This window comes from Piliocolobus tephrosceles, chromosome 14, assembly GCF_002776525.5.
Source record: "Piliocolobus tephrosceles isolate RC106 chromosome 14, ASM277652v3, whole genome shotgun sequence".
NCBI lineage: Eukaryota > Metazoa > Chordata > Mammalia > Primates > Cercopithecidae > Piliocolobus > Piliocolobus tephrosceles.
Genome location: NC_045447.1, coordinates 107,699,761 through 107,722,823, shown reverse-complemented (window position 1 = coordinate 107,722,823; position 23,063 = coordinate 107,699,761). Strand labels below are relative to the sequence as shown.

At 52.0% G+C, this 23,063-nt stretch overlaps 1 protein-coding gene across 6 annotated transcripts; it reads left to right on the top strand.

Moving 5' to 3' along the window:
• Nucleotides 1–3,581: 3,581 nt before the first annotated feature.
• On the top strand, nucleotides 3,582–13,986 carry NUTM2F (NUT family member 2F). 6 transcript variants are annotated; one of them, XM_026447179.2, is made up of 9 exons: nucleotides 3,817–3,934; nucleotides 6,292–6,988; nucleotides 9,554–9,682; nucleotides 10,659–10,798; nucleotides 11,296–11,372; nucleotides 11,463–11,726; nucleotides 12,208–12,324; nucleotides 12,677–13,065; nucleotides 13,138–13,810. In XM_026447179.2, exons 1-9 carry the CDS (start codon nucleotides 3,919–3,921, stop codon nucleotides 13,532–13,534), a joined length of 2,226 nt encoding a protein of 741 aa, XP_026302964.1. In that variant the 5' UTR covers nucleotides 3,817–3,918; the 3' UTR covers nucleotides 13,535–13,810. The 6 variants fall into 6 exon arrangements, with proteins under 6 accessions (XP_026302965.1, XP_023043577.1, XP_026302964.1 ...); XM_026447177.1 differs by having other exon boundaries at nucleotides 3,906–3,934; nucleotides 11,418–11,726; XM_023187808.1 differs by lacking the exon at nucleotides 12,677–13,065 and adding an exon at nucleotides 13,949–13,986 and having other exon boundaries at nucleotides 3,919–3,934; nucleotides 11,296–11,353; nucleotides 11,444–11,726; nucleotide 13,420.
• Nucleotides 13,987–23,063: the final 9,077 nt, after the last annotated feature.

The following is a 23,063-nucleotide window of genomic DNA, read 5'->3' as shown; positions in this document are numbered from 1 at the left end:
AATCCCAGCACTTTGGGAGGCCGAGGTGGGTGGATCACCTGAGGTCAGGAGTTCGAGACCAGCCTGGCCAACATGGTGCAATTCCATCTCCACCAAAAATACAAAAATTAGCTGGGCGTGGTGGCGCGCACTTGTAGTCCCAGCTATTCGGGAGGCTGAGGCAGGAGAATTGAGTGAACCCGGGAGGCGGAGGCTGCAGTGAGAGAAGATCACACCACTGCATTTCAAGGTAGGAGCGAGACTCTAAGGAAAAAAAACAAAACAAAACTAGTAAGCAACTCACTGACTTGAGTTTGTGATAGCTTGAGAAGAAACTTTCATCATCAGATCCTTTCTGCTCATTTGCAGGATTCCTATTGTCTGTCTCCACGTGATGACACTGAAGAGCCTTCACATCCCAGGCTGACATGGAGCCTTAAGTGCAGAGACTGAGAGCTCTGCAGGACACAGCATGGAGCCGCCATTCCTCTACTCTTCCATGACTGGGTGGAAGAGCATGTGTCCTCTGAACAGGGGATCCAAGCCCTGAGATGTTCTTTCTCAGCAGTCAGTGCGGCCCAGGACATTGTGTGGGCATGCTCAGAGAGCAGGGGCCAGAGGGCTTTTAGCCACCACCTCCCATGGCCAGTCTTCACAAATTACCTTTGGCTAATTTGATTGTCTCTCCTCCTGGGGTCTGGGACTTCAAACATACAGAAGCGATTGCAGAATTGAGACAAGGCACTGTTCCACAGTATGCTTTTTGTATCAGTGGCTCAGAAAAAGACTCATTGAAATCCTGTATCAAAGTCGTGTTTGAGAATCTTGAGAAAGCATCGGCTCACTGACTTGACAAGGGAGGAAGCAACCAAGAATTCTGCCCTTCTTCAGTGCCTGAGCGTGATATTTTGCCTCAACAGCCCTCTTAGATGAAGTTACTGGTTGAAAATCATTTATGTTTGCCCCATGATAAAAGCTCAAGTCCTCAGAAAGGTCTCCAAAGTGGTTGTTTTTTGTTTTGTTTTGGTAAGTTTACTATGATTTTGCTTGAATTGCTCTCCGTTGATCTCAGCTAAGATCGAGGTAGAGGTGCACAGCGGAAGAGGGCTGCATGTAAGAAGGCAGCTCTGTCTCACGGGACAGAAGGCCTGGGAACACCCAGACACGCAGTCACTGCATGGAGGTCACTCCCCTCCCAGTGGCCACTGTGGAGGCATTTTATAGAATTGCTCGCTGGACCATTCAGGTTTAAAGTTGGGACAAAATGGAGAACTCATGAGGATATTGGACAGGAGTTAGGAAATGACTTTTTCCCACAACTGGAGCGAGGAGGGAAGAACCCTGGGCTTGAGACTTGCAATCCACCGCCTTCCCCTGCGGTGTGGCCCCCGTTAAGTTTTCCTGCAACTCTGCCTTCTTAAGTCCAAATGTCTTCGAAAGGGGCAAATGCTTCTTAAGTGCCAACAGGGTGTGTTTCAGCGAAATGTTCACAGTGTGCACCGGTCCGGCTGACGGCCTCTTCCCTTCCCCAACACCCTGCCATCAGTGCAAAATTACCCTGCCCAGCAGGGAGTGACGTGTGTGTCTCAGATTTTGTTGCTGTGCTCTGAGTACTCCTCATTTCCTTTGACCAGTTTCCTAAAACTCCCCTTGTTCACAGCACAGAACATGAGTGCTCTTTCCTGTCATTTTGATGCTGATAAGCAGCAATTCTCAGTGTGAAAATGAGAATGAAGTTTTTTTTTAAAGACAGGCTACGATAATTCCCACACTGAGAATCACATGCGATGACACTTGTGGTGAAGACGAGGCCAACAGTGAGCTGAGAGAGGCCAGCCAGGATTCACACGTGGGAGGGGATGCGTGGGAATGGGGATGGGACATTGGTAGATAGCATCCTCGCTTGTCTCAGAATGGACATGGGTAGTGAATTTCTAACTCCTGGAGAAACCAGAGTTCTAGGAATTGTAAGATGCTTTATGTTAGGAAAGAAAAAGACGGTGTTCTGCCCTCCTGTCCCTTAAAACTGCATTCTGCCACTAAACCTGGAAGCTGAGAAGGATATAATGGCTACTCCTGACTTCCTCTCATCAAATCAGCCTGCTGTTGTTTTCTGCAATGGTTGTGGTGCAGAATCTTTTTGTGGTGCAGCCAAGATTCACACTTGAGTCTCCTTACTGCAAGTTCTCACTCTCACAGTGGAGAGTTAACAATAATTGCCTAGGCCGGGCGTGGTGGCTCATGCCTGTAATCCCAGCACTTTGGGAGGCCGAGGCAGGCGGATCACAGGGTCAGGAGATCGAAATTCATCCTGGCTAACACGGTGAAACCCAATCTCTACTAAAAATACAAAAAACTAGCCAGGCGTGGTGGTGGCTGCCTGTAGTCCCAGCTACTTGGGAGTCTGAGGCAGGAGAATGGTGTGAACCCAGGAGGTGGAGCTTGCAGTGAGCCGAGATTGCACCACTGCACTCCAGCCTGGGCGACAGAGTGAGACTCTATCTCAAAAAATAAAATAAAAACAATAATTGCCTAATATGTTATACTTTTTTGGGAAGAGTTACCAGATAAAGTACAAGATCCCAGTGAAATGTGAATAACACAGATAACAGATTGTTTTTGTAAAAGTATATTCTAAATATCATATGGATCATACTTATAGTAAAAACAAATTCGCTGTTTATCTTCAATTCAAATTCCACTTGGTATTCTTTATTCATACTTGCTAAATCTGGCCACTATGTTCTTTCATGTATTTTTAACTTTAAAAAACAGCAACATCTCGTTCTAGCAATTTACCTACAGAAATAAAGACAGGAACCACATTACCGGGACAAACATGGTCACTGCAAGTATCAGCAGAGTACTGGAACATATTAATGTATTAATTTTTACCCAAAAAACCAAAATATTTTTAGAGAGCAAAAATAGCTTTATTATGCTTTTGATTGCATAATATATCTCTGGAAAGATGAAAAAGAATCACATAACACCTGTTTGGTCCAGGAAAGAAAATGTGGTGGCCAGAGAAAAGAGGCGGGAGGAAGACTGGTCACTGCCTATTCCACTATGCGCAGTTTGAATCTGGAACCATGCAAAAGTATTGCTTAGTTAAGTTAAAATCATGTAAAAGATACAAAAAATAAACATTTAACACCAGCACAATATGCTGGGAAACAAAATGAACGGATTTCTGGTCTCGGTGCTGTAGGTCGCATAGCCACTCTTTCCTGGACTGAGGCTTCCCAGGAAAGGGGATGGCAAGTAAGGCCTGCCGGCTGCTGTGGACAGAGATTCCAGCAACATACATAACCCGGGGGCACAAGGACTGCCTCGTAAACAATGATGAGCGCACAGCCACCTAATAGCCTGGATGGGCTGAGACCATCCTGATTTCAAACACCCAGTCCCCTTGCCTTCCTAAGAACCCCTGTGTTTCTCAGACTGAAAACGTGTTCTGAATTTTGTTCGGGAAGTGCAGCCCCTGTTGAAATTCATCAAGAGTGGGAAAGAGCCAAAGGGGGAAGGAGCCTGGGTTGAATGGCACAAAAGTAGGTCTGTTGATAAAGAATGAAGTAAAGGAGACATCAGCTACAAGCTTTTGCTGTGAGTCAGGACGACAATTTAAAAGTTGCCTAAAGGGGCCCACACCGTCTGTGTTGCTGCTGTCCAGTTGGAAGGGAAACTCAGGTTCTTGCCTACTGGCCAGAGCCCTTCACAGAATGTCCCCCACCCCTGCCAAGCCCAGCTGCCCACTGCCCCTCCCCCTCTGCAGAATGTCTGGGGTCCTATGTTCTAAACCTATTTACATTCAAATTTTCCCTGCTCCACTTGGACTCAGGAGCATCTGCTGAGCCAGGTCACTCTCTGGGTCCTGCCCTTGACTTTTCTCATTGCGGAAACTGCCAGACAGCAGTGGGCAGTGCCCAGCCTGAGGGGATGGCTTCAAATGGAGGTGAGCCTGTAGGGATGGGGGCATTATCCGAGTCTGCCATGCCTCAACTCCTTGGGAATTCAAATTTGAACTGCCCCTGGGGACAGCTGATAGGGCTGATGTTGAAGAGGGAGGGAGCACTGGACGTCCCCAAGGACAACACGCCTGGAGATGGCCATGGCACCCTGAGTCTGTGGTTAGGGAGGACGGCTCCTTAGAGGTGGACCAAGATGCCTGCAGGAATATACCGTGTAGAGGAAAGGATGGAGTGGATGGATTGATCCTTTCTGGAGGGGGACAGGTCATGTCATTGTGTGTTTGTAGGGAGTAGTGGGATCGTGTTGTGCTGGTGGCCACGGGAGGATGACAGGCAAGCCTGAGCCCTGTGCTGTGTCTTCAGGCACCTGGAAGGTGCCCTTCCATAGTGTTCAGAGGGATTTGGGCTGGAGTTTTCTAGATCTTAGGGAGGAGTGGGGAGAAGTGGTCTCAGCCAGAAAACTGTTGGGTGGGTTGGCTGTGACAGAGCATGCAGTGACAGCCTCTGAGTGGGCGAGGCTGGGGGCTACTGTAACTGCCACAGCCCAGAGCCTCTCAGCTCCTCCCCAGAGCTGGCTGCTCCATCAGTTGAGGTAGCTGTTGGCTTTGATCCAACAGGGGTGGGGGCAGATGAGGAAGTTCAGGTAACACATGGCCTGGGCTTCCTGAGTTGTTCTGCATTGTTTGCCCTTTTGTGGAAGCTCAGGTCTTCAGACCCACTTCCTCTTGTCTGCTAGCTCATGGCCTGTCCCCTGCACTTTGTGTTACTGTGGAGATGAAGAGTTTGCCCCATTCTATGTATACCACCTCATGAACAGGGGACAGGTGTGGATTCTTGCTGGTTCTCAGTGGAAGGGTTTGGAAAGGCTGGTTTCCTTTTCAGTAGAGAAAGGAGAGTAGCACACAAATAGGAAGATGGTTCTCTTATTATTATTCAAGTTAGGATGTGTGTCCTGAATGATGAGGTGCATGTGCTGTATCCCTTATTCCCCCTGACTAGAGACTGCATGGGGTCCTAGTGAGCAGGGATGAGTTCCCGACAACTTTGCCTCACCTGGCCCGTGGCCCAAGAACCCCTGGTTCTTGGTTGGTCACTATGTTCAGTTATTGGGAGCTCAAAGGAGAAGGACCAGAGATGCTCCTTGTCCCACTACCTACCGTAACATGACCAGCAGCTGTGAAAATCCCTGGGCACCTCCCCTGATAGCCCTGCTGCTCACCATTTGCTGGCTGAGTTCTAATAGTGTGCAACTGTTGCTGGCTGTGCGGTGACAGTATCTCAGGCGACTCCACCACTGCCTCTCAGACCTGCTCCCTGGGAACAGAGCTTCCTGAGTGGCAGCTGGGACCACTGAGCACTGAGGAACGGGTGGCCGGAATCTGACCCCCATTTAGCACTTGTGTGGGTGGTGCCAGGACAATCATTTGCATGCTGGGTGTGATATGTTATGGTTTATCTTCGGGGTTCCTAGGGCACTGGCTTGGGTGAGATTTCCATCCAGTGGTTTTCTTTTTCTTTTTTCTTTTTTTTTTTGAGACGGAGTCTCGCTCTGTCACCCAGGCTGGAATGAAGTAGCGCAATCTTGGCTTACTGCAGCCTCTGCCTCCTGGGTTCAAGCAATTCTCCTGCTTCAGCCTCCTGAGTAGCCGGGATTACAGGCATGCGCCATCAGCTAATTTTTGTATTTTAGTAGAGACGGGGTTTCACCATGGTGGCCAGGCTGGTCTTGAACTCCTGACCTCAGGTGATCCGCCCACCTTGGCTTTCCATAGTGCTGGGATTGTAGGCATGAACCAGCATGCCTGGCCTATCCAGTGGTTTTCTTTTGTGGTGTTGAGCTAGGAAAGAAAGGAGTTTACAAGAGCTTCAGGAAAAGGAAGACTGAAGAGGAGATAGGGCCATAATATTCGGAAGCTTCTGGCTTCCTGTCGGCCTTCTCAGTGCCAAGCACTGCCCTGGGGTAGGCCCGTCTCCTGTTGCTGAGCACGCTAAGGACCACCAAGCCGCTGAGAGACTCAAGCCTGACCCATGGCTTGGGAGATGCCTGTGAGGCTGACGGGGTCTGCCAGGGACACTGAGGGAGACCCTCGGGCAGCGAAGGCTTGGCTGTTCCTTCTTGGGAGACAGGGGTCAGGGAGTCTTGGTGACCGGGGCCTGGCTCTCTAGTGGAGCAACCCTTTCGTGGAGGAACAGAGCATCCCATGCACACTCAGGGACACTTGCAAGCGGCAGAGTTTCCCCGTCACACGCCCTCAGCTGTTGGGACTCCCCTCTGATTCCCCAGTGACTAGTGAGGACCTGGAGACCCCAGCTTATTCATCTCTTTCCTTTGTCTCCACAGCATACCCAGTGCTGGGACCGGGCGTGACTGTGAACCCTGGCACCTCCCTTTCTGTGTTCATGGCTCTGCCCTTTACCACACCTGCTCCCGGCCCAGCACACGGGCCACCCCTCGTGACTGCAGCGGTTCCTCCCGGCGGCCCTCTGGTGCTGTCTGCCTTCCCCAGCACACCTCTGGTGGCAGGACAGGATGGCCGCGGCCCGAGTGGGGCCGGGGCTCCCAACGTCTTTGTCCAGATGTGGACAGAAGTGGGGCCTGTGAAGCCCCCTCAGGCACAGACCTTGGTCCTAACTCAGGACCCCGTCGTCTGGCAGGCTCCAGGCGCCCTCTGCGGAGGTGTCGTGTGTCCACCTCCCCTACTCCTGGCAGCTGCTCCTGGGGTGCCCATTACATCTGCCCAGGTGGTTGGGAGCACCCAGGCCTGTGAGGGAGGCTGGTCCCAGGGCCCTCCTCTTCCACCACCACCACCGGCTGCCCAGATGCCTCCCATCGTGCCCCCAGGGAACGCTGGGCCATGGCCACAAGGGGCTCATGGAGAGGGCAGCCTGGCTCCCTCCCAGGCCAAGGCCCCACCAGACGACTCCTGCAATCCCAAGAGTGTCTATGAGAACTTCCGACTCTGGCAGCGCTACAAGCCCCTGGCCCGGAGGCACCTTCCCCAGAGTCCTGACACCGAAGCGCTTTCCTGCTTCCTCATGTGAGTGTCCTCGGGGCACCAGAGCTCGTCCTGCAGCTCACACATAAAGAGGCTGCCGAATGGACAGGAGGTCACGCTGTTCAGGGGAGTCTGCAGGGCGGTTGTGACGGTGATCGGTTATGCTATGGGAAGGTACATTTTCAGCAACATTAATCTGGCTGTGGCTCAGGACAGACTGTCAGGGGCCTCATGTCAACTGCCCGTCACTATCCTGTGAGTCCAGCCAATCCTTACTTTTGTTTTGAGCCAGACTTTCGCTCTTGTAGCCCAGGCTGGAGTGCAGTGGCGTGACCTCGGCTCACCACAACCTCCGCCTCCCGGGTTCAAGCAATTCTGCTGCCTCAGCTTCCTGAATAGTTGGGATTACAGGCATGCGCCACCATGGTGGGCTAATTTTTAGTATTTTTACTAGAAACGGGGTTTCACCATGTTAGCCAGGATGCTCTCGATCTCCTGACCTGGTGATCCACCCGCCTCGGCCTCCCAAAGTGCTGGGATTACAGGCATGAGCCACTGTGCCCGGCTTTTACTTTAAATAATTTTCACAGCAATGTTTACAGAAGACCCAGGTCAGAGAGAGTTCTTGGTGTGACGTGAGCCACGGTTTGAGTTTAGGTCTTGTTTGTTTGTTTGAGATGGAGTCTCGCACTGTCACCTGGGCTGGAGTGCAATGGTGCGATCTTGGCTCACCACAACCTCTACCTCCTGGGTTCAAGTGATTCTCCTCCTTCAGCCTCCCGAGTACCTGGGATTACAAGTGCCTTCCACCATGCCCAGCTAATTTTTCATATTTTTTAGTAGAGACAGGGTTTCACTATGTTGGCCAGGCTGGTGTTGAGCTCCTGACCTCGTGATCCACCTGCCTCAGCCTCCCAAAGTGCTGGGATTGCAAGTGTGAACCACCACACCCGTCCTGGGTTTAGGTCTTTGAGTGTACACCCCAGTGCCTTCCCTCGAATTGAGTGTTGATGGCCAGGGGTACATCACATGGGGCTGGGGGGAGGAGCTGCAGGGCCCGGCGGGAACCTGGCACATGCCCGCAGTTCTGCCAGTGAGGTCCAGTTAGCACCGCGGTGATGGAGTCTGCACAGGGGGATGGCCTTGGGCCCCACACTAGGGTCGATGCTGGGCAGGTATTTGCATCTTCACCCTCAATCCTCCCTAGAAAAAAGGACGATGATGCTTCAGAGGATGGCGAACAGATGACTTGAGCTCACATATGACATGTGTAGCACAGTGCCTGGCACATGCTATGACACATTACATGACAGCAATTATGATTACTGTCCCTATTACTATCATTATCAGGACTAGGCCATCTAGGAGAGTGCTCCCCAAAGCCACGGGCTCCAGTGATAGCTCTGAGTGCACCACGAGCCCAGCAGCCAGGGCCGTGGACTGTGGTGACTGTGAGGCAGCAACGTCACCATCCGGGAGAGTTTGTGGTTTAATTCCCAGTCCCTGCCTCTCTCCACCCTGCGGCGCCTCTGTCACCCTGTGTTTCCCACTGATGAGCAAATGGGAGCCTGAGCACATCCACCGTGCAACACACTGGCCGCTCCCCTTGGGAAGTCCCCTGCCTGGGGTGTAGGTGGAAGGCGGCCCCATCTTCCTCCCCAACAATCTCACTGCCCCCGCACCCTGGAACTGGTTGCATTCCCCCTTGGAGCGGAGTCCCGGTGCACTGGGGACCCTGAGTCTTGGAGTGGAGCTGCCCCAGGCTCACAGGCCTTTGCCATGGCTCCTGTGGGAATGTGCGAAGCTGTACCTGGCTGCTTGCAGTGGGCTTGGCACCGCTCTGCTTTGGTTCTGGACATGTGCTCCTGCTCCTCATGCTTCAGGACTCTGAGGCTGCATCCCCAGGGGCTGCCTTACTCCAGAGTCCCCAGGAAGCTGGTGAAATGCTCAGTCCTGGGGCCCAGGAACCTGCACTTTAACCCTGGCTCCCAGGTCATTCTGTGTGCACGCTGTCTCAGTCAGCTCAGGCTCGGCTGTAACAAATCCCATAGATTGGGTGCTTTATCAAGACACATTCATGTCTCCCAGTTCCAGAGGCCAGAAATCCCAGATCAAGGTGACAGCAGATTGGGTGTCTGGTCAGGGCCCTTTTCCTGGCTGGAGAGAGCTGCCTTGGCTATGTCCTCTTGTGGCTGAGAGGAAAAGCCCTGGTATCTCCTCCTGCCCTTATCGGGGCTCGGATTCCATGACTAGGACCCACGGTCATGACGTGCTGTAACCATGATTGCCTCCAAATACCAACGCGCCGGCGCTGAGGGCTTCAGCACAGGAATGTTGGGGACACATATGTTCCACCCATAGTACTGAGTTCACTTCTCAACATCATAACGCCGAGGACTTGAGGGGCAGTCGGAGAGGCCCCTCCGACTGTGTTGATGTTCGATCTTGGGGGCGTGTCCTGGGGCCTGAGGAGCCCACGTGGGGGAGAACAGGACATGGACAGATGGCAGGACAGGTGGGAGGAGGACAGGGGCCAGGTGTTGGGACCAGGTGGGCTCGGGATGAAGGGTGGGCTTGTAGACTGGGGCTGACTGCACTGGTTTACAGCCCAGTTCTCCGATCCCTGGCCCGGCGGAAGCCCACCATGACACTGGAGGAGGGACTGTGGCGGGCCATGCGGGAATGGCAGCACACGAGCAACTTTGACCGGATGATCTTCTACGAGATGGCGGAAAAGTGAGTCTGGGGTCCTGGGGGCAGGGCCCACGTGGCAGAGTTGAGACTGAATGACAGAGGCCTGGTGGCCGTGGTGGCTTCTCAGCATGGAGCATGAGGAGGGTGTGGACAAACACAGGATGCTCTGGGCCCCTGGCTCCCTCAGGAAGCTGCTCCTGCCACCTAGAGTGCTCTGGGGTCTCTGTCCTGCCCTCTTGGGAAGCACCCCCTGCCTGGCCTGGGCCAACCCCTGCCTTGACACTGGAGGTCATGGTGGCAGCAGCCAGCGTCGCAGCCCAGAGGGGGTCACCTCCAGCTGTGGGGATGGGGAGAAGGGGCGCTAGTGACTGTAGACAGAGTGGGGTGCAGGCTCCTCACAGCAGTGGCCAGAAGTCGGTTTTCTGCCATCCCAGCCTGGCCAGGGAGTTGGGTCAGAGGAGACCTGCGCCCGGGACACCATGAGACCCATCTCTGGCCTGACCGCCTTTGCTCCTGGGCAGTGCCCTCCGTGAAGACAGACGGACAGACAGACAGCAGCCTCGGGGGAAAGGGGCCCTGTCCTCCGGGCTCAGCTTTTGCTTCCTCCCGACCAGGGGTCTCCCGGGCCTTGTGCCCCTGGGTTATCTTTCAGGGACCCGCAGTCCCAGCCTCAGGACTTCTGCATCTGGGCATCATCCCTGACGCCGTCTGCCATCAACCCCACCCTGGGCAGCTGAAACCTGGAGGAGGAGTCCCCCGGGACCCTCCTGGACCTCGTGGCCCTGACTTGAGTCAGGAAGCCCCTTTGATGCCATGGGCTCTGCAGGGGCCGGGTGAGGGAGGGTGAGCCCAGAACTCTGGAAGCAGCTCCCTCCTGGGACTGGGGGATGAGACCCAGTGAGGGCCCGGACAGCCCACCTGAGGCACTCCCTCGCATCCCTGCCCTCGGCCGCTGCCTGGTCCTGGGGACAGGGGGCCTGGACCCTCTCCGCACAGCCTGGGCCTCCTTCACCCCCAGGTTCCTGGAGTTTGAGGCTGAGGAGGAGATGCAGATGCAGAAAGCACAGTGGATGAAGGGGCCCCAGAGCCTGCCTCCTCCAGCCCCGCCGAGGCTTGAACCTCGAGGACCCCCGGCCCCTGAGGTGGTCAAGCAGCCAGGTACAGCTTCCCACATTCCCACAGCAGCCATGGCAGAGGCCAAAGGGGCCACGGGAGGCCACTGTCCTCACACCCCATGCTTCCCTTCAAGAGGAGGGTTTGCTCCCCAACAGGACAGCTTCTGGGAGTGGATGTTGGGTACTGACCTGGTCAATACCTACTTCGTGGGCGGCCTGTGATCACGAAGCGGGGTATTGACCTTGTCAGGTTTCCTACTTACTCTCTCCCCTCGCCCGTCCAAAACTCCACATATGCTCTACCCAGGAAGCAGGGATGAGCGGGGAGAGTACACGGCATATCGTTGGCTCCAAACTTCCTCCCAAGCGATGCTGTCTCAGATGTGCCCCTCCTGCATGTCTTCTCCAGGGGCGCTGTGGTTCAGGTGGTCCTGACCCAGCCGGGACCCACTTCACATCCCCAAGCCCTGCCCTCCCCTGTGTGGTGCAGGCAGGAGGAGCGGCCCTCACCACACCCAGCCTCCTCCCTCTCTGCCTCAGTGTACCTTCCCAGCAAGGCTGGCCCCAAGGCCCCGACTGCCTGCCTGCCACCACTCAGGCCCCAGTGGCCAGCGGAGGCCAAGGCCCACCTGTCGCCACCCAGGCCCCAGCGACCAGCAGAGACCAAGGCCCGCCTGCCACCACCCAGGCCCCAGCAGCCAGCGGAGACCAAGGCCCGCCTGCCACCACCCAGGCCCCAGAGGCCAGCGGAGACCAAGGCCCCTGAGGAGATCCCCCCTGAAGTGGTGCAGGAGTATGTGGACATCATGGAGGAGCTGCTGGGGCCTCCCCTCGGGGCCATGGGGGAGCCCGAGGGAAATTGGGAAGATGGTGAAGTGGAGCAGCCACAGGAAGAGGATGGGATGACTCCAGACCCGGGCCTCCTGAGCTACATTGACAAGCTGTGTTCCCAGGAAGACTTTGTCACCAAGGTGGGCTGGCCTGGAGTGCTGGGGTCTGCAGGATTCCAGGGGGTGGCACTCCCAGGTCCTTGGAATTAAGCTCTGTTCCTTAGCTTCGCAGCAGGGGGGTGGGTGGGTGTGTTTCTGTGGATTTGAGCGTCTGTGTATGTGATTGCGTGTGTCTATGTGTTGCTGTGTGTTTGTGTGTGATGGGTTACTGTGTGTCTGTGTGGGTGTGAATGTGGCATGTGTGTTACTTGTGTCTGTGTCTTTTCCTGTGTCATATGTGGATCCGTTTGTGCGTCTGTGTGCGGTTTGTGTGTCTCTGTCTGTATGTGTGTATGCTACCAGGTCTGTGGTCTGTGTGTGTAGCTGGTGGTCGCCATGATATGAGACAGCCCCAGGAGGGTGGGGACAGGGCCCTCCCCGCTTTCTGCATCTCCTCTGGGTGTCCGTGGCTCCAGGTTACTCCCTGCCCGGGAAGCTCATGTATTTTTCCTTCTGTTTCCAGGTGGAGGCCGTCATTCACTCCCCATTCCTGGAAGAACTGCTTTCCCCAGATCCACAGATGGATTTATCGGCCCTAAGCCAGGAGCTGGAGAAGGAAGAAGCACTCACACTTGCCCAGGTAGACCAGCGGAGGGAGGGGAACCCAGGGGCAGGAGGGACCCGGCACACAAGGCCCACCTGATTGTCTAAGCCCATCCTGCTGGGGATGCTCAGCTTCTTGGGGAGTCACTCCGGGATGGGAAGATGCAGGTTCACACGGAGTACGATGGAGAGGAGCCAGGGAGGGGAGTCAGCATGCAAGCTGCAATGAGGCCCAATGGGATGCCCGGCAGAGCCACACCCTCTCCCTTTGACACGAAGCTCAGCTGCCTCAGACTTCCCTGTCTCCCGCCGAAGTGCCCTGGTCTCCACCACCCTGGGCCCTGCTCACACCTGGGGCAGCGCCAGTAAGTGCCTCTTTCCTCCCGCAGCTAGTGGAGAAGCGCCTCCTATCCTTGAAGGAGAAACGGCGTGTGAGGGCAGCCCCTGGTCATGGCACGGCCTGTTTGGACTCAAGTTCTTCTAAGTTTGCAGCTCGCCAAGGAGCAGAGAGAGACGCCCCTGACCCCCAACAAGGGGTCGGCGTGGAAACCTGCCCACCCCAGACGGCTGCCCAGGTCCCTCAGGGACAGGCCAGAGTGTGCACCGGCATGGCCCGGTCCAAAGACCCTGCTGTGCTTTTGGGATGTCAGGATTGCCCCGGGCTGAGGGCTGCCTGGCCAACCTCTCCTCTGCAGGACCACAGACCCACCTGCCCCAGCCTGGGGACCAAGGACACCTTGGATCAGCCTGGAGCCTCTCCTGTTAAGGAGTCACACAGGCTGGCTAAGGGGGAGTCACACAGGCTGGCTAAGGGGGAGTCACACAGGCTGGCTAAGGGGGAGTCACACAGGCTGGCTAAGGGGTCAAGTGAGGAGAGGGAACTTCCTGGCATGGTGTATGTCGTGGGTTCCCACCACAGGCTGCGGCCCTGGAGGCTATCCCAGAGCCCTGTCCCTTCCTCAGGCCTTCTCAGCCTAGGAGGGCGGGGACCCCCGGGAGCTCTTCAGTCGCCATCTGCTCAGAGGAGAGGCCTCAGCCCAGCACCCTCTCCTGTTACCAAGTCCAAGAAGCGACTTCTCTTCGGAAGCCCGTCCTCTGCTGAAAAGATGCCCGACCCGGGGCCTGGGCTCAGGGTCTCTGGGGAGCAATCCCTGGCTCCAGGGCGGGGTGGCCCCTCACAGTCTCAAAAGAGAAGGCGTGGCCCCTTGGTCTCCAGGAGGAAGAAAAAGCGGCATTGTAGCCAGTAGGGGCCGCTGCGGGGCAGGCTCTCCGGTGCCAGTCCCCACGGGCGGGGCTCTGAACTCTCGGACCCTCATGGCAGCAGGTGCCCCAAAGCAAAGGCTGCTTCTCCCCCAGTGCTGATCTTGCTGGGCCTTAGCTTTGGAGGGTGGAGGAGGGAGGGGAGGGAGAGGGTGGCTGAACAGGGAGGGCGGGAAGGGAGGGCCTGCAGGGAGGGGGCTGGGGGGCGGGAAGCCCTTGGGGGCCTCATGTGTAAATGGAATAAATGTAGTTGTGTTGGAAAACGCTCTGGGGCTGCTGCCTCTGTCCTTGGCGCTGTGCTGCTCCGTGGAGGGTGTCTGTGAAGGAGGGCAGAGGGAACCAGGAGATGCCAGGCACTGGGAACCCACAGAGGCTGGCTCCACTTTTTCCTCCTGGTATAGGGGCCCCTTCAGATGCTCCGGGGACTGACAGATGCTGAGGAAGCCCTGATCCCTCCCACCACTCACTCACAAGACCCTGCCTGCGTTAGGGAGGCTTCTCGGGGCCTCCCATCGTTATCAGTATCCCTGGAAAATCCTGGGATTGGAGAGAGCTGGCTGGCTCTTGTTCTACTCCATGGGAGCTGAGGAGAAGGCAGCTGCCTACAACACGGACATGGGAAGAGGGGGCCGCTCTGCTTAACCCTCATCAGGAAGAGCGCGGGCACTGGGCTGAGGGGAGACGTCGAGGTGTCTGTCCACACGGGTGTGTTTGGGATACAACAGTGAGTGGGGAGTGGGGGAAGTCCCTCTGCCTGTTTCTGGGCAGGAGAGAGTCTTGTCCAACTAGCTGAAGCAGATGCTCCTTGCTGTGGCCACAGAGACTGGCCTCAGGGGCCCTCGGGGTCCTGCATGGAGCCCCCCCCAGTTATGATTCCTTTGCCATATGATGACTGAACTCGTGTGGAATTGATGTGGACAGAGATTTACATTGGTATCTAAAACAGTTCCCTCCCAACACACCATCACCAACGGGAACAAGCATGACCAGCCTGCCAGGAGCAGGGTGGGTGTGTCTGCTGGTCCCAGGGCCAGGAGGAGCTGGGGCCCAGGCCAGGGGGAGCCAAGGGTCAGCCACCCTTCTGCCAGGCACAGACCCCAAGGGCAGAGCAGGGGCTGCCTGGGATGTGGCACTGGCTGTTCGGGGAGTGCCCTGGGAGTCGGGGGCCAGGTGTTCACCGAAGGGAGACTTCTGGAGTCTACGAGTGAGACGAGGACTGCATCGGGAGAGGGACTGAGGCTGGGGAGGGCGCTCTACTCTTTCCCAGGTTGTCCTTACCTCCCCATCTCTGCTGAACTCCCCTCACCCCATGTGGCCGACCTCTGTCCCCTTACCCCTAACCCACCTCTTAGAATCTCAGATCCCAGCATGGACAGGACCTGGCACCTGCCCTGGTTCCCTCCTGGCCAATACCTTCTTGTCCATGGCCTGAGTTCCAATTCCTCCCCAGGGCCCTTGCTGGCTCAGGACTGCTGTGACTGCCAGAGCACAGGTCCCAGCACTGCCGGCATGCAGAGCTGTGTTCATGGTGCTGGGTGCTGGCCCAGCAGAAGCTGATGGGGCAAAGCTGTCTGGTATATGGTGGCCTGGCCCCTCTGCAAGTGACAAAGGGAGCCGTGTTTGGGCGGCCCCATCTGCCCACAGAACACAGCAGTCAGCCGGACAGATGCCTCTCTGCCCTGTCCCTTCTGCTCGATGTGGGCAGTGTCGGAGGCCTGCCGCCCTCTGTGGCCTTTGGGAAGGAGAGTTTATCTTGGCAGGGCTTCCCCAGCTCAGTGCACATCAGGCCCTCGGGGAAAATGTGGGGAGTGAAGAGTCACTGGTGGGTGATGCGGGCAGCTCCCGTGACTCCTCTACATTCAGGGCCATCCTCAGGAGACGAGGTGACACCTCCCCTTTGCAGGGTTTAGGAATGTTAAGTGAGCCATGTTTGAAGGGAACGTGGTCGGTACTCTGGTGTGTGTGGGTGCTCAGCCAACTTCCTCACTTAAGGGTGAAAATGATACCTTGGCTTAGTGACACCTCGGGGCTTCTGCTGGTTACCTCACTAGCTGTTTTCTGCCCCACTGTCCCTGTCCTTGTTTTGGCTGAGCCATTTCCAAGAGGCAAAACCTGTGCTTCCTCCACCTCTGTGTCCCGCCAGAGCCCTACACTCTGCCCCTACACAGGGGGGCTCTGATAGACTGAATGTGTGTCCCCCCCAGTTCCTGTGTTGAAGCCCTAACTCCTCACGTGATGGTATTTGGAGATGGGGCCTTTGGGAGTTATTCAGGGTTCGACGAGACCATGAAGGTGGGGCCCTAATGATGGGATTAGGGCGCTGGTAAGAAGCAGAGACCCCAGAGCTCGCTCTCTCCCTGACATGAGGACACAGTGAGAAGGCAGCTGTCTGCAAGCCAGGAAGAGAGCCCTCGCCAGAACCTCACCTTGCTGGGACCCTAACCTCGGACTTCCAGCCTCCAGACTGACAAATACATTTCGTTTCTTAATATGCCTCCCCCTCCCCTACCCACCAAATCTATGACACTTTGTCCTAGCAGTCTAATGTGACTGGGACAAGGTCCATCATCTCAGGAACTTCCTTCCTGACTGGTGTCTGGAAACTGTGCATCAGAGCCACGGGAAAGAATGAAGAAAGGCTCGGCTCTTTACGACTGTCAGCACACCTCCACCCCAAGTGCAGTGTGTCACACATGAACCAGGAGCGCTGTGGGACACAGTGCAAGGGAATCCGTAAATACCCATGACGTCGTCACATCCACGTTCGGGGAAGCCATGCAGCTTGCTCACAGCAGGTGCTGGGGTGTGCTGAGGCTCTAGACGGGTTTGGCCTCCCTGCTCATGTACCCAGGTCACTCTCTGGGAGCCAGTGCGGCTGGGGCGGCCCCGGGCGGGTTCGCCTCCTCCCTTCACCACTGGACGACAGATCTCTGAAGAAGCCACGGCCTCCTGAGAAACTCCATCTGACAATGTGAGCAAGGCCATTAGTGAACATGCTGTGCTTCCTGACAGCTCCCAGGACGGACTTGATCCAGGTGGCTGCCCTTTTGGAGCCGCACTTTGCTTCTAACTTCAGCATCCCAAGATGTCTTTCAGGTCTTGGTGCCCTGGGTGGTGTTAGTGACAGTCACCTGGCTGGGGGGATCCGCTGATATCCGGCCAGGGCTGCCAGAGTCACTGCCACTGAGTCCCTGACCACCACTGGGTACAGACTCTCAACACTGGCCTCACCCTGGCACATCCCTTGTGAGGGAGCTGATACACTGGGTTACTGAATTCTGAGTTATGATGTCATCGAGCATGCTTTGTCTGCACACCTGTGCCCTCTGAGCTCATTTTAGGCAAATGTGTCCGGACTAAGGTTGTATTTACCGATGGTTCACTTTCCATCCTCATCTCAGTCCTCGGAAGGATGAATTCCACCTCTCACGCCATGGTCCTTCCTCAGAATTTCCTTTGTCTTAATTCATTCCAAAGATCATGTTGTAGGGATGTTTATCACGTATACAGTATTTGCATAGACTGTATGAGCGATTAAAAGATATTCTCTGACATTAAACACAAACAACATAGAAATCTCACAGGTGAAGATAGGATCACAAGATTCCTAATCAATGTAAGTGGATGGTTAGTCAAGGTTAGTCAAGGTAAACTGCTTCATCCCCCTATCCTTTATTAGCTAGACAGAAACTGACTGTGTATAGGCTTTATTCCTTTATAAGGTGCCAAAATAAAACCCCAAAGCACAAATCGCACAAACCAAGTCATGCCACTGAGACCATCGTGTGTCACCTGAGCTAGCTGGGCCATGCCAACTCCTACCCCATCTCCTGCTTTTCCCTGCATGCCTCAGGAATGGGAGCTTCTGTGTGAGCATTCATAAGACATCCTGCATTCAGGTCCACTGATATGTTTTCTTTTTTAAAAAACTATGCTCATTTTATTAGGAATGTTTCAACCACATAGAAAACGTATAATAGAAACCAATACAGACACCACATAGATGTGGGCCATGTTAACATTTCTACCGTTTGCTCATTTTTTAAATAAAAGCTTTATTAAGACATTCACAAAGCATGCTCATTGAAATTGTACAATTTGGGTTTTTCATAGAATTTGCAACCATCACCACGTTAAACATATTTATAGAATTTGCAACCATCACTGCATTAAGTCTACTTATAGAATTTGCACGCATCATCACTATAAACTTTAGAACATTTTTATCACCAAAAAGAAAACCCCTAGGCTGGGTGCAGTGGCTCACGCCTGTAATCTCAACACTTTGGGAGGCCAAGGTGAGTGAATCACTTGAGGTGAGGAGTTCGAGACCAGCCTGGCCAACATGGTGAAACCCCGTCTCTACTAAAAACACAAAAATTAGCTGGGCGTGATGGCACACATGTGATCCCAGCTACATGAGAGGCTGAGGCAGGAGAATCACTTGAACCCAAGAGGCAGAAGTTGCAGTGAGCTGAGATTGTGCCACTGTACTCCAGCCTGGGTGACAGAGCAAGACTCCATCTCAAAAAACGAAGAAGAAAAAAAAACCTTGCCCCCATCTACACCCTAGGCCTACGTAACCATGAATTTACTTTCTATATAGCTTTACATGCTCTGGACTTCCATATGAATGGAATCATACAATATATGTCTTTCACACCTGACTTACTCTACTTTGAATATTTCCAAGGTTCCTCCATGTTTTTAGAAACTATTATTATATCAAACCTTTTTATTGCTGAATAACATTCCATTGGTGGATATCCTGAAACTTATTCATTCATCAGGTGATGAACATTTGGGTTGTTTTCACTTTTTGGCTATTGTGAATTATATATATATATATATAATATACATAAAATAAATAAAAAATATATAATACATATAAAAGAAAAACATATATCTATTTTTTCTTTTTCTTTTTTTGAGACGGAGTTTCACTGTTGTTGTCCAGGCTGGAGTGCAATGGCACCATCTCGGCTCACCGAAACCTCCACCTCCCGGGTTCAAGCATTCTCCTGCCTCAGCCTCCCGAGTAGCTGGGATTACAGGCATGTGCCACCACACCCAGCTAATTTTGTATTTTTAGTAGAGACGGAGTTTCTCCATGTTGGTCAGGCTGGTCTCAAACTCCCGACCTCAGGTGATCCACCCACCTTGGCCTCCCAATGAGTAATACTTCTAAGAAATTTGTGTACAAGGTTTTGTGGGGATGTATGCTTTTATTTCTCATAGGTACGAGTGAACTCAGAGTGAAATTGATGGGCCATATGGAAACTCCATGTTTAACCATTTCAGAAGGTGCCAGACTGTTTCCAGTGCAGATATACCATTTTATATACCCACTAGCTATGTGAGGGTCTCAGTTTTTCCCCACATTCCAGCCAACATTATCATCTCTCCTTTTGATAAAGTCATCCCAGTGGTTCTGAAGTTGCATCTCATCATAGTTTTCATTTGTGCTTCCCTGATGTTGAACCTCTTTCATGTACTTATTATAAGGCCATTTGTATATCTTCTTTGGAGCCATGTGTCCTCGACATTCCTCACTTTTAACTAATTTGTGTTTTGTCACTGAGTTATAAGAACTCTTTATATTTTCCAGATAAAAATCATTTAAGGGGGGCCAGATGAGGTGGCTCACACCTGTAATCCCAGCACTTTGGGAGGCCGAGGCGTGTGGATCACCTGAGGTCGGGAGTTCAAGATCAGCCTGGCCAACATGGTGAAACCCCGCCTCCACTAAAAATACAAAAGTTAGCTGGGTGTGGTCGCATGCGCCTGTAATCCCAGCTTCCCAGGAGGCTGAGGCAGGAGAATCGTTTGAACCTAGCAGGTGGAGGTTGAAGTAAGCCCAGATCGCACCACTACACTCTAGGCTGGGCGACAGAGTGAGACTGTCTCCAAAAAAAAAAAAAAATTCTTTACCGGATATAATTTGCAGAAATAGTCTCCCATTCCATGGGTTGTCCTTTCTTTATTTTTTGTTTTTTGGAGACAGAGTCTGGCTCTGTCGCCCAGACTGGAGTGCAGTGGCGCGATCTCACCTCACTGCAAGTTCCACCTCCCAGGTTCACGTCGTTCTCCTGCCTCAGCCTCCTGAGTACTTGGTACCACAGGCACCTACCACCACACCCGGCTAATTTTTTTTTCATATTTTTAGTAGAGACGGGGTTTCACCGTGTTAGCCAGGATGGTCTTGATCTCCTGCCCTCATGATCCACCCATCTCGGCCTCCCACAGTGCTAGGATTACAGGCATGAGCCACTGTGCCTGGCCTCTTTTTTTTTTTTTTTTTTTTTTGAGACAGAGTTTTGCTCCTTTGCCCAAAAGGAGGCTGGAGTGCAGTGGCGCAATCTCAGCTTACTGCAACCTCTGCCTTTGGTTTCAGGGATTCTCCTACCTCAGCCTCCCCAGTAGCTGGGATTACAGGCATGTGTCATCACACCCAGCTAATTTTTGTATGTTTAGTAGAGACAGGGTTGCGCCATGTTGGCCAGGCTGGCCTCGAACCCTTGAAATCGTGATCCGCCTGCCTCAGCCTCCCAAAGTTCTGGGATTACAGGCCTGAGCCAGTGCGCCCAGCCATCATTTACTTTCTTGACAGTACTCTTTGAAGCACAAAAGTTTTTTTACTTTGGATGAAGCCCAATTTATCTATGTGTTCTTTTGTTACTTGTGCTTTTGGTGTCATATTTAAGAAATCATGAACTAGTGCTAGGTCATGAAGATTTATTCCTATGCTGCTGCTTTTTAAACAATCATTTAAAACATTTTAAAGTGTACAGATTCAGTAATGTTAAGTATATTTTCATCATTGTGAATACACGTTAAGTATATTCTTCTTAATCTTCAGAAATTTAGATCTTCAGAAATTTTTCATCTTTCAAAACTAAAATTCTATACATATTAAACACTAATCCCACCACCACCACTCCCACTCCCAGTCCTTGGCAACCACTACTGTGATTTTGACTATTTTAAATACTTCATATGAAAAAAAAATTGTCTTCTTGTGATTGGCTTATTTCACTTGGCATAATGTTCTTGAGGTTCACCCATGTTCTAGCATGTGACATGGTTTCCTTCTTTCTGAAGGCTGCTTAGTCTTCCATTACATACACATACACACACACACACACACACACACACACACACACACCCATACACATATATACACCATATTTTATCCTTTCATCCACCAAACTCATTTGGATTGCTTTTATCTCTTGGCTATTGTGAATAATGCTACAATAAACATGGGTGTGCAAATATCTTTTTGAGATCTTGCCTTTAATTCTTTAGGTTATATATTGAGAAGTAGGATTGTTGAATAGTATGGTAACTCTATTTTCATTTTTAAACAACCGTCATACTATTTTTCATCACTGGGCACAGACTCTCAAGAGTGGTTACCACCCTAGCGCATCCCCTGTGAGCGACTTGAGCTGTTCTACTGAATTCTGAGTTATGATGTCATCAAGGATATTTTGTGCACACAACTGCACCCTTTGAGCTTATGTTAGGCAAATGTATTGAGACTAAGGTTGTCCTAATGCTGGTTCATTTCTCATCTTCATCCCAGTCCTCTGAAGGACCAATTCCATCTCTCCTGCCACAGTCCTTCCTTCTGATGTTCTTTGAAATGTATTAGTTCATTCCAAAGATCATGATTAGGGACTTGTATTGGATGGATCTGTAGAAGTGTGTTTGGGATTAAAAGACATTCTGTGATAGCAAATACAACAGACAAATGCCCAAGATGAATACAGGATCATTAAGTTCCTCAAACCAATCCTAAAGGGATTGGTCATGGTAAATTTATCATCTCTTCCAATCTGTTCATGTGAACATGTCCAAATACAGATTCGCTCATTAATGCGCAGAAGGAGTCTCGAAAGAGTAGTGTTATAAGCCAGCTTATACAATGGGACCCGGCATGGGTCATTAGAACCAGCTAGGTGATACCATCCTTCTATCCCACTGCCCTTTCTGAACACTAACTCTGGCTTTGTTGGATTCCTGTGTGCTGGCCTAGAAAGCAAAGAGCACTGAGGACTCAGAAAATTCCCACCATTTCTGTCTCTGTGAGCTTCTCCAACGGCCTGAGGGTCATATTTTCAGGGTATTTTTTATTTGCCACTCTACAGGTGCAAAAGACTGACAACCACTACATAAAGTTAGTATTGAAAAGTTTGCTCCAATGATACTTGAACAACATATACAATGTAACTAAACAAGTGTAATTGAATTTTAATCTAACGTGTCTATAGTATAAGCTTTAATTATACAAAAACGAGAAGGAAAGGAAAGACCTCAAACATTTGGAAATCGAAAAGCATTCTTCTAAATAGCCCATGAGTTAAAGGGTAATCTCGGGGAAAATTAAAAATAATATAGACCTAAATAAAAATAAAACATATAAAATGTGGTAAGATACAGATAAAGCATTGTGAAGAGGGAAGTAATCAGTGTTAGATGCATATATTAGAAAAGAAGAAAAGTCTTACATCAATAATTTAAACTTTTACATAAAGAAACCAGAAAAAGAGCAAAATAAAATCAGAGCATGCAGAGGACAGGAACTAACAGATAAAAGAAGAAATCAATAAAATTGAAAAGAGAAAATCAATACAATTTAAACAATATTATTTTTGGGGGGGATGGCGTCTCGCCATGCCTAGGCTGGAGTGCAATGGTGTGATCTTGGCTCACTACAACCTCTGCTTCCTGGGTTCAAGCCATTCTCCTGCCTCAGCCTCTTGAGTAGCTGGGACTACAGGTGCCCACCACCATGCTGGGCTACTTTTTGGATTTTTAGAAGAGATGAGGTTTCACCATGTTGGTCAGGCTGGTCTCGAACTCCTGACCTCAAGCAATCCACCCCCTTTGGCCTCTCAAATTGCTGGGATTACAGGCGTGAGCTACTGCGCACCTGGCTTAAAATTGTTTTTTAATATGATCAGTAAAATTCATAATCTTCTCATGCTAAAATAATAGAGGAGATTCAAATTAAGAATGCCAGCAATGTGCGGTGGCTCACGCCTGTAATCCCAGCACTTTGGGAGGCCGAGACGGGCAGATCACAAGGTCAGGAGATCGAGACTATCCTGGCTAACATGGTAAAACCCCGTCTCTACCAAAAATACAAATAATTAGCCAGGCATGGTAGTGGGCGCCTGTAGTCCCAGCTACTTGAGGGGCTGAGGCAGGAGAATGGCATGAACCCAGGAGGCTGAGTTCGCAGTGAGCGGAGATCACGCCACTGCACTCCAGCCTGAGTGACAGAGCAAGACTCTGTCTCAAAAAAAAAAAAAAAAAAAGAATGCCAGCAATGAAAGAAGAGATAAAACTACAGATCCTGTAGTCATTTAAGAGATAATAAAATAACATACTAACAACTATATGCACACTCATATTAAAAACTAACATGGGCCGGCCAGGCGCAACAGCTCATGCCTGTAATCCCAGCACTTTGGGAGGCTGAGGTGAGTGAATCACTTGAGGTGAGGA